The sequence below is a fragment of the Sardina pilchardus genome, chromosome 12, assembly GCF_963854185.1.
Source record: "Sardina pilchardus chromosome 12, fSarPil1.1, whole genome shotgun sequence".
Classification (NCBI taxonomy): domain Eukaryota; kingdom Metazoa; phylum Chordata; class Actinopteri; order Clupeiformes; family Clupeidae; genus Sardina; species Sardina pilchardus.
In genome coordinates, this window is record NC_085005.1 from 27,874,693 (window position 1) to 27,886,445 (window position 11,753).

At 41.9% G+C, this 11,753-nt stretch overlaps 1 protein-coding gene across 2 annotated transcripts; it reads left to right on the forward strand.

Annotated features, from left to right (window-relative positions):
* Nucleotides 1-374: 374 nt before the first annotated feature.
* On the forward strand, nt 375-7,944 carry LOC134097248 (alpha-1-antitrypsin homolog). 2 transcript variants are annotated; one of them, XM_062550090.1, is made up of 5 exons: nt 375-420; nt 5,481-6,158; nt 6,415-6,685; nt 7,079-7,223; nt 7,527-7,944. In XM_062550090.1, exons 1-5 carry the CDS (start codon nt 390-392, stop codon nt 7,713-7,715), a joined length of 1,314 nt encoding a protein of 437 aa, XP_062406074.1. In that variant the 5' UTR covers nt 375-389; the 3' UTR covers nt 7,716-7,944. The 2 variants fall into 2 exon arrangements, with proteins under 2 accessions (XP_062406074.1, XP_062406075.1); XM_062550091.1 differs by lacking the exon at nt 375-420 and adding an exon at nt 4,816-4,935.
* The last annotated feature ends 3,809 nt before the right edge of the window (nt 7,945-11,753 follow it).

An 11,753-nucleotide genomic window follows, 5' to 3' on the forward strand; every position in this document is an offset into this window, starting at 1 on the left:
GATACTTTGCATTATTATGGAAATAAGACTGCACTATCTGCCTGGAAGCTTTGTTAAGCTAGATATTGTTTTTTTTTTTTTTTTTTTAATGTACCATCAATACCCAGCAACCTTGAGAAACTGATATGAAAAATATGAAACCGGATATTTCTTTCGACAGAAGTCACATTCAAAGTCAGAAATTAAACCAGTGGAATTTCAAGACTGATTCACCGTAGCATATTCTCTCATGCTTTCCTCTTGGTGTTTACTTTGTGTCAAGGCCGGCATCCGTTTCAAATCCTGCTTCACCACTCTCCACTGAAACTGTCTTTGTATGCTTTATTATTCACATAAGCCTAGAGGAAGACTGACAGAATTAAACCAACTAAACCAACTTGTGGAACAGAATGGGGCAACAGACAGAGAGAAGGAGGCAAGGTGAGTAAGAAAGTTATTGACACTGATACTTAGCCTAAATGCAGGTGGGAAATCTGAAAATAAAATGTGAATATCTACCAACCACTGAAAGAAATTTGTCGAAATTCACAAGCTAGTCAATAGCAGGCATAAGTCATTATTTTGTGTCAGAAACCATCTTTCAAATTCTACCAGCATTTCATTGGTGGATACTATGTGGTCTCTCTATATCGAGGGCTGAGAACCAAAGCGGTGTAAGTGACATTTTAAATCAACTCGTTGTTACCAAACTGACTTTTCAAGTGCCTGTGGTTCTCAAAAAGCCCCACAAAGCACTCCAAAATGTTTGTTACAGAATAATAAAGAAAGTTTTAGCAGACTTGTTTCAGTGCAAATGTGGTATCTATTTGACTAATGCCTAATAATTTCCGCAAAACTACCCCCTAGAATGTTTGAAGTATGTTATAATGCTGTCAAATGTGGTCAAAACATATATTTTTATCACTTTAGTGTGATCTACAGCTAAGAAAGGGGATGGGCAGAGACAAAGACTGACAGACAGGTAAACACATGACTATACAGAATTGCCACCATGGGTAACACAGAGACAGTCAGTCCCTACTGACAGTATAATATTATAATCAATACTGTCCTCCTGATGATACTGACCTAATCATTCATAAGCAACTCAAAAACAAATCTTAGAAAAGCACTCAGAGAGCGCAGACCTCCGCCTGTATTGTTCTTCCTAGGTTGTCATACATTTGAACCTACAGTAAACTATTCAGATCGCCACCACATGGCCATACCATGCCATTACATCACTAAGTGAAACACATAAAAAGCTCCGGAATCCCAACGGTGTTACGGATCACTCCCAAAATGTAATCTTCCTTGGGTCATGTCTGACCTTCTGTGACAGAGCGCACCGCGTCTGTCACGCAAGCGGGCGCATTCCCGCCAGTAAGAACAATGGGAACCGAGTTTGCGCTTGAACAGACATTACATACAGTACACACATACAGGAGAAATGAACAGAGAAAGAAATGAAATGCATATGTTGAAAAGTGAGGAATAACTATGTGTTGTGCCTTTGTATGATGCGAAGAAATAGTGAATAGGCCGTGCGCTAAACATGGCGGCTGATGCAAGGCATAATGTCGGGGTAGTTGTGGCGGGTTTCGTGCGCGCAGAAACCGCTGTGACTGTGCCAATGTTTGTCTGTGTATTGTCTATTGTCTATTGTGTATGCAGCTTACCTGGGGCCTGTACTACGAAGGGAGCTCAACCTACCCATATGTAACCCAGGGTTACTTTGCTAAACCGGGGTTGACAAAACCTGGTTATCTTCATTGGTGGTAATCGGTACTACGACGCTGAGTAAGAAGTTGATTTGTTGAACTGGGGTTAACCTCATCGGAGTTGGTGCGCGTTCACATAAAATGGGCGGGTTGCAGCGCAAAGCCACCACTTTTAATGATGACGCGATCACGTTATTTTACAGATAAGGATTGCGCAATGATTATAACAAGTTGCGAGGAATTAAAACTCACTCTACGACACAAATCAAATACGTCGGCAGCAAACAAAGCAAGACAAGGCTGTTGGCAATGTATTGCAGATCGGATATATGAAAGTAAAGTTTTATTTCATGTTCCTTAAATCGCCTATGTGTTACGGAGGATTAATAGCTTGCGGAAAGTCTGAAATGTGTTGAAATAAATACGTTTTGAGTTCATAAGAGTAGGCTACTACAGATGCAACACAATTCATGCCATGCAGATTAATAAGGATGATTGAATGTTTAGCCCCATTGACTGATTTAGTGTAGGCTATGCCTATAATCCTGACATTAGATGCAACGGCAGTGCCGCTGGCAGCAGGTGAAAATGAAACTCAAAAACATTCAGAAGGTTTATATAGACCTAGTTATAGCTTGCATTAATATTTCTTAATTATGAAAATATGTTATAGCCTATAGCCTCCACTTTGCCTCGATCAGCTGACAAATGCAACGAATTCCCTCGGCTGATAATGTATAGGCTATCTTTCATAGAGAATATTATATGGAGAAAGATTCTGGCGGTCTTTAAAAACCCTCGCCTTGCGAAGAGAGGCGCTTACAATTTGCGCTCCAATAATGTATCTTCCAAGTAGCCTACGTCGACATTGTGGGGTGTGGTTAACCGCAAACCTCGGGTTAACCAAGATCATAACCTGCTCGGAGCAGGTTTGAGATGCAGCGTAAATTGCCATGGCAGCATACCTCGGTTAAAACCTATCTACCTTTCGTAGTACTGGTTAACCGGGAAGTTACGCCACACGTGATCAACTTACTCTCGAAGTTACCCAGCTAAGCCAGTAACCCCGCTTCGTAGTACAGGCCCCTGATGTCTAGTTTACCTGTCTTCCGGGGTGCGACAAGAGTGTCGGAGGTGAGACCCAGTTAAAGGGACGGAGCGCGCTACCATAAGGGAAGCGCTCATAGAGACAGGGGTGTTTCAGTTTATTTGTTTTATTTGTTATTATGGGGAGCTGTAGCAAAGGCTGGATGATTAGACAGGAATGTTGTCAAGTAAGGTATTGCGCTGGTATAGTATCTAGCCTAAGAGGATACGTTATTGCGCTAATTGAATTTGTGCTGTGTTTGGTCCGCGCCAATAGCATAAAAGAGTATTGGGCGCTTCATTCGGGAGATGGGCCTCTGCCGTGAGAGGGCACATTGTCTCGGTCAGTGTATGGGTACGTAAGGGCCTAGCTATTGGGCATTGTCCCATGTTTTTGTTTTTCGTTTTGATCAGTGTTTTTCTTTTGTTTGTTTATGTCTAATGTCTACAACCTACCGGTAGCTTAATAAAAAAGGAAGTTTTCTTCTACTTTGGCATCTCTCGACCTGAGTCTATACATCTGCACGGACACATTACCACACCTTCCCTGAAAATTTCATTGAATTCCATCCATCACTTTTTGAGTTATCTTGCTAACAAACAGACAGACAGACAGACAGATAATGAAAGATAATGAAGGTAAAAGCTGAGTGTTTAAGTATATAAAGTGCACTTTTTTCCAGTCGAGGGCTCTGTATCTGCGGCCAGATGGGAGTATAGGGTGAAGAACCGGTGCAGGGGATGGTCAGGGCTGCTTACTATGGTGCCGGCAAGGTGTGTGGTTGCTGTGTCATTTGCATCAGTGAGGCTGGGGGTGGGAAGCTGTATCGTCTTGGATGCTAAGTGTGGGATTTTAAGTTGTTCTAGCTGGTGACATTTAGTATGTTTAAACATTAAAGTACAGCAACAGTCCTGCGAGACTGCATGGGAAAATGTTTTGTTCAATGTAATATGTGTACTGTACACACATTATTATACCTGTATATTGATTATCTAATCATAATGATTTCACCTGATGGGTAGGGGTGATGTCTGATGACCAAAGTCTGGGACTGAATTAGGTTGAGTTCTCCAGATAGGGGAATGTTTATACTCTGCTCTGTCAGGAAATGGCCTCATGAGGACAATGAGTCAGCTGTTAAAACAAAACATCACACAACGCTGCCTCTGGGTCCGAATGTGTTGATACTGCAAGCTTTATATTTTCAAAGAAATGCATGAAATAGTCTGTCCTCAAATAACAACAATTGAGAGAAGACATTGCTGGTTCTTGGCCAATACGAAAGAACCTGCAAATCCTACACGCAGCCAAGTAATGAATTTTGTGTTCAGTACATGATCACTATGAAATTTCATTTTTCAAATTGCTCTCCTTCATTTAATATCCCTTGTCATCTGCACTGTAATTGTCATTGGCTACACCTTTCAACATGGCATAACTGCAAAATCAGCCTCTCTGTAACAAACATGGCTTAAGCAGAGATGACACGTTTCTATGTTGATAATACTCTGACTGCAGTGCTTGATGAGAGAAAGCACTTTAAAAACCAAAGCCAGTGATTCCAGATGCACACCCAGGGATATATATATATATACTGTATATATATATATATATATATATATAGATGTATTTCATTTGTCCCAAAAATCCACATAATATGGTGCTCAATCTGCCAGATGTATTTAAGGGGCCCCATTTATTTGATTTTTGTTATATGAAATGGAGAACATATTTTTAATTTGAACTACAGTATACTGGAGAATCCTGCTTTCTTCATGCCTCCCTTGTATTTCAGCTGGACTATCTGTTTGAGTTTCATGCAAGTTCATTGAAGATATAAACTGTAGTTTTGTCTAGATAATTGTGTGTGTGTGTGTGTGTGTGTGTGTATAAACCCACCCAATGTATACAGTTGATTCTGCTTTGAATTGCTCAAAGGACAATACAGATATCTCCAACCATTCTAGCTGCTGACTCAACCAGCATGTTACATCACTGTGTGTAGTGGGTGTGAGCGTTCAATTGAGGTCAAAGGTTCTACAGGTGACGTGGGTTAATATTTACTGGGTTTTACTCAGCTGATTGAGAAAGAGTCTATAAAATGTCAAACCACTGCCAAAGTAGTTTCTGGCACAGAGAAACCTGGTGGTAAGTAACAAGACATGATTTTATGACTGTTGTAGCTGTTGTGGTCAGATTGTTTGAGTATTTTGTATAGTTTTGCACAATTATTGGTGAACCACTGGCTGAATGTTTGTTAACGAGTTCAAAAATTTATTAGAGCTTGTAGAATTGTAGAAAATAGATTGAGCGCAGTAGCTGCAGCAGAACTGAAACTTACCGAGCCCAATTTAGATCTCATTTTGTATTCTGCACTTTATTTTAGAGTAATTGTTTTTCTTTGCTTTTCCCAAGTGTGTGTTTTGGAGTAATTTGTGGTTCTTTTGGGGGGAATTTACTACTTTTGCACCATCAGACAATGATTGAACTGTCTGATATGAACATGCAAGTGGCTTGCTGTAGTCTATTCATGGGTTTCATCAGGTCCCTTTCCACAGGTGTATAAAATCAAGCACCTTGATTCAATCAATGCAGACTGCACGGTGCTTGATTAATACACCTGTGGAAAGGGACCTGATGAACCCATGAATACAGCTGTGGATCTTTATCCTCTGGCTCCCCTTGTGCTGCAGGTCATAACATGAGAGGCGTTCTGCATTGCTGCGTGCCCGTCGCCCTGCTGCTGTGTGTGGCATGGGCCGCCCCGCACGAGGGCCACGACCACGACCACGACCACGACCACAGCCACATGCACCACGGCAAGGACGAGGCGCACCCGCACCACGGCGACGCACACGCGCTGTGCCACAAGCTGAGCCCGCACAACGCCGACTTCGCCTTCGCCCTCTACAAGAAGCTGAACGCGCTGCCCGACGCCGGCTCCAAGAACGTCTTCTTCTCGCCCGTGGGCATCTCCCTGGCCCTGTCCATGCTGGCTCTGGGTGCCAAGGGCGAGACGCACTCGCAGCTCTACTCCACGCTTGGCTACAGCGGTCTGACCCCAGCGGAGGTCAACGAGGGCTACGAGCACATGCTCCACATGCTGGGCCACGCGCAGGGGAACATGCAGCTGGAAGCGGGCGGCGCTCTGGCCATCAGGGACGGCTTCAAGGTCCTGGACAAGTTCCTAGAAGACGCCAAGCACTACTTTGAGAGCGAGACGTTCAGCGTGGATTTCTCCAAGCCCGACGTGGCAGCGGCAGAGATCAACAAGTTCATCGCCAAGAAGACCAACAACAAAATCAATGACATGGTGTCTAGTTTGGACCCAGATACCCTCATTATGCTCATCAGCTATGTCCATTTCAGAGGTAGGCCACCCTCGTTATACATTCTTTATTTATTGCTGTTGTGTTCATTGTTACCTGGCAATTTAGCTTGAATGTTTTTCCTAATTTTTATAAGTCTCTTTGGATGAATGTGTCTCCTAAATGAATAAATGTAAACATGCGCTTGTTATTTGACATAACTGAGGTGATTAAATGAAAATAAACAATACTGTCTTCTGAAAGAAACAAAAAATATTGTTCCTTGAGCATGACTGCAGCCTGACATCTGTCTCTGTAGGCAAATGGCAGAAGCACTTTGATGCGAAGGTCACCCGCAAGGCAGACTTCCACGTGGACGACAAGACGAAAGTGACGGTGGACATGATGCAGCGGACTGGCCGCTACGACTTCTACGAGGACTCGGACAACTTCACCACGGTGCTCATGCTGCCCTACAAGGGCAATGCCTCCATGATGATCGTGCTGCCCGATGAAGGGAAGATGAAGGAGGTGGAGGCCATGATCTCCAAAGAACACCTCACCAACTGGCATAACAACCTCTTCAGGAGGTGACTGGAGTGTTTGTTTGTTTGTTTGTTTGTTTGTTTGTATCTTCTGAGGCTTAATAAATCTTAGATGTTTTATTGCTGCTCAGCCGTGGAAGTAAGTTAGGACTAAAACTGCAGGTCCCATGAGACATCCACTCCAGCAAAATGTTCATCTTTAGTAGACCGCCTTGCGATAAAAGCCTCTGCTTAATAAATGTATTTATGCATCTGCATTTCTGCTTTTACCATTTCCTGTTGGGCTAAATGGCATGTGGTTAGAAATTGTGGGATTTTAAATTTTTTTTTCCATTTCGAGGAACATCTGTGAATTGGCCTAAATTATAGATTCAAAGCTGTGACAGAGAGGAAATGCGATGACTCATGCTTGTGCTTCTGTCATTATGTGTGTTGCAGCTCTGTTGATGTCTTCCTGCCAAAATTCTCCATCTCCGCTGACTACCCGCTCAAAGACATTCTGTCAGAGATGGGAATGGTCGACGCGTTCACAGACGCAGCAGACTTCTCCGCCATGGCAGAGGAGAAGGTCAAGGTGTCAAAGGTCAGAGCCAGCCAATCACATGGCTATTTTTCACTCAACAGTAATTTCCTGTGTATTAGCCGCCTTCTGTATAAGCTGCAGGACAGTGTTTTAAAGTTAAAAGACCCAAAACCATATTAATATTTTAACTGCCCCGGATATATTAACCTCATAGCTGAAGATATTTTGCAAAATCAATGTATAAGCTGCGGCTGATGGTTGGGATATTACAGTAACCACTCTTGAGCTCTCTTATCGCCAAATGTGTGAAGTAACTGAAATAAATGATGGATTACTGACAAATGCATGTTCCTTCCATCTTAGGTGGCTCACAAAGCTGTCCTGAGTGTTGACGAGAAGGGCACTGAGGCGGCTGCAGTCACCACCATTGAGATCATGCCCATGTCGCTCCCCAACATCATCAACCTCAACAGGCCTTTCCTCGTCTTCATCTTAGAGGACAGCACCAAGAGCATCCTCTTCATGGGCAAGGTCACCAACCCAGCAGCCTAGACTGAGCTGTGTCAAAAGAGAAGTCTTTAAAAGAGAGAGCCTCACTCTCTGTGTGTGTGTGCGTGTGCGTGTGCGTGCGAGTGTGTGAGCGTGTGTCTATTTCTGTGTTTCTTAAACATGGTGTTATTGTTCATATAGCTATTGATATACAGTATTATATCTTCTTGGTGACACTGTAATCTTGACCGATGTCTTGGGACCAAATAAAGAATAACAAGTGTTTACAATATATGCTGTAGCTTTCTTCAATAATGAGTGAAGGGTCTAAATCTACTGAACTAAAACACCAACGCAACTTAAAATCAGAACTTAGTATACAAATATATACGAAAAGATTCTTAGAAGCATGCAAAAAACATGCAGATAAAAACACTCTCCTTCCTAAAACCTACATTTCAGAAAGATTCTAGTGCATGATTTTGAAATGGCAAGACAGGGCAATATTTGTATTTTTTGACTATTTCTGCAACCGGCATGAAAATAGTGCTCCCAGCAAACGTATCCCTGTGGATAAGGCCTAACCTGGAGTACATTCCACTCTGACCTTTGGTGGGTCAATAGACACTGGTTTAGCACAGTGTGTGCAATCAATACATTTGTTCTCTCAGTGCCCAGCAGACAAGGACGTCACATGGTCCCTCGCCTCACAGTTGGAGACACGGCCAACTGGAAAACTTTTAAAATATCCACAAAGCAACCACACACACACACACACACACACACACCTGTCTGATGGCACTGTATCGGTGGGGTTTTATTATTTTTGTTTCCATTCAGTATTGGTACATGAAAAGGATGCTGATGCTACTATATTTCATAAATACTTGATTTCTGGCAAAGATAAAGCCAACTCGGTCAAATTGAACACTTGCCTAGCTATAAGACCATAGATGCTCAAAAAAGACATTATGCTATAAATATGTTATATTTGTTATACAGTATGTTATGTTACAGGAATACACATTGCAAAATATACATTGAATTTGGTTTTGGAAAGAAACCCAGCTGACAGGCACACCACATCTATGAAAGCCTTACTGAAGGCTTACTGAAAGTCTTGCTTCATAGATTGCAAGGTTACTCCACTGAAGGCATGACTTGATTGATTTTTGAAGAGGCCTCTTCCAGGAACCGTGTTTGCAGGGATTTGACCTGTGAGGTCAAAGTTCAAGGGTTTGCTAAATGCAGCAGGAATAAATAGCCTTTTACTCAAAACCCAAATACTATATAGATGTTAACAACCAACATTATTTGAAGTAAAGTCACTCTTGCTGCCTTGAAAAATGTCAAATTGCAGTCGTGTATAGAATGAAAGAGTGAAACTGTGCAATCTTTTATTCTTTACTGAACGTATTCTTTATCAACTTTGTTATTCAATATTCTGCCATTTGCTGGGCAAAATGTTTCTGCTCAAAATCAAAAGCCTTTACTCATCATTGGTCCTGCCTGGTGTTCTCTCTGCCAGCAGATGGCACTGTTGTCTTGCTCATTTCCACTAGAACTGACTCGCACAATATTTCTCACTTCCCTCCCCCTACCTACCCCCTACCCCCAACCAACACACACCCCTCCTCAACTCTCCCGATGCAGCAGCTGTTCTGTTCATTTGGCTTCGTCAAAAATCGGTGAAATAATCCTGCGTCCAACCCTAGCCAGGCATTTGACATCTAATAGCGACTCCCGTCTCATCAACACTTTCCCATTTTTGCACATTCCCCCGTGATGAAAGGTGCTACAGAGGACTGGAAGAAGGGCCTCCTTCAGAGCTGCCACTTAGCTGCACACAGAGGGGTTGCAATCCGAACAGAGGCCGGCAGGGCACAGTGAGTGAGTAGTCTCCCTATCTGGGAGCTGGCTACAGGCAGAGTTCATTTTAATTAAATGTTTTCAGGGCAGTATGGTGCACATGGCTGACAGACTAAGGTTGACACACACACACGCACACGCACACGCACACGCATACGCACACGCACACACACACACACACACACGACAACTCTCTCTCTCTCTCTCTCTCTCTCTCACACACTCACACACACACACACACACACACACACACAGACACACACACACACACACACAACAACTCTCTCACTCTCTCTCTCTCACACACACACACACACACATACACACACACACACACACACACACACACACACACACACACACACACACACACACACACACGTGTACACGCTCGCACACACATCTCTACTCACTGTGGTGATGAGGGTAATCATATGGTCACAGCATGGCCCTAACAGCATACATTACAAGCTGTCAGAAAGGGAAAATGTAGGAGCAATTTGGGTTCAGACACAGCAAGGCAAGACTTTGGGGTCTGACCGAGGGGCTTTGATTCTGCTCTATAATCATGGTAACAATGGGTCCGTGGAATAGCAAACAATAAGGGCTAATCAGAATTAGCTGTAATTTGCTGATGAGCCATAGGGTTGGTTATATTAATATGATACTGTACACTTCACGTAATAGTAATGTCATTTTGGCCACTCTTAGACGTGGAACTCATTTCTAAATGTCTTGCAAAGTTCTGCATTGTGAGTCTGGTGGTTTACAATAACTATCGGCTATCATTGTAGACAGTGGAGAAAGACTGGCCTGGTTAGCCTTAGTGAGCTAATTGAACACACATAATTTTCTGTCGTATTTTACAAATGATCTACATTGTGTGAACACATGCAATAATGGCAAACTAATAATCACACATGCTTTAAGAACTAATTGGGGTTTAATTTCAGCACTTAATCAATGATAGGGTAAATCAGTGGCTTATTTTATTAGGCGGCTTTAACACCAGACACGTTTAACACCATAGTTATTCATGTATACAATGATGACCTGCTTACATATGCATACAGAACGTGTTTTTTGATTTGTTACAATCCGATTTCCACCAGAAGTTTAATATTATTCAAGCAGCTGTTACTGGACACTACAGATATTAATGAAATGCAGCAGCAAATTCAACACGACATAAAGATCACACATACAACAATGACAATTTATCAGTACTGACTTTTATAATATGCTTCTACAGTCTACTTTTAAATCAATGTTTTATGATGACATTTTATGATTGGAATCTTCTTAAGAATAATAGCTGTAGAAATGTGAAATAACTTCACATTATTCCTCATTATTTACTCTGAAAAATGTGCTCTGACTTATTAGACTACTTAGTTGAAGGTTTTCACTGGCATATTCGTCTCACTGAGAAGAATTTGACTGAGCAATTTGGTGCCAATTGTCTGCTGAGCCTACTAAGAGATATTGACAAAAGAAATGGGCTTTTCATGACTCAAGTCTCCTTTGCATGCCTTTAACCACTGCCAATTGCCAATGGACTGATTGGTTTCACTCCTGATAACCTGTAAGTGGAATATTCCCAAACATAACATTGCTCAAGTGTTGAATCCTAGCTCAAAAATGCTGCTGAATGCAAAGAAGGGAATACATACAGATTTTTAATGGGATGATCATTTAGTTTTTCTAAGCATCTTCGATTCCCACAAACGTACTGTAGCAAAGCAACACAAATATAGTCTTGCAAATATACTTGACGTGATAATGTGATCCCAGAAATTCATTAATTTCTCAAGAATTGATCATTATTGTTTGCAGGATGTTTTGATGGCAATTTTATTATACAAGGAGTTATGAATCACAAACGGTGAAGTTCTGTTACATCAGTCCGAAAGGCATTTTTTCACACATCTTTGCCATCTAATGACACTTACTTTAAATAGTCTACTGTACTATACGTTGTGTGCGCCTTATGTCCTGATTATAGTTAGGGGTCAAAAAGAACATCAACAGGGGTCAACAGAATGTACATTTGATGAAATAATAATAAAAAACATCACACATTCCTGCAAACATAACAATAAGCAATAGTACTGTATGTGGGAAGTTTGCGGCTGTGGCTGCAAAAACTGATGCATTAAAAGGTGATATGTGAGATATGATAAATTATGTATTACAAAGTGGTATGTGGAGTTACTATTGATCTTAGGCACT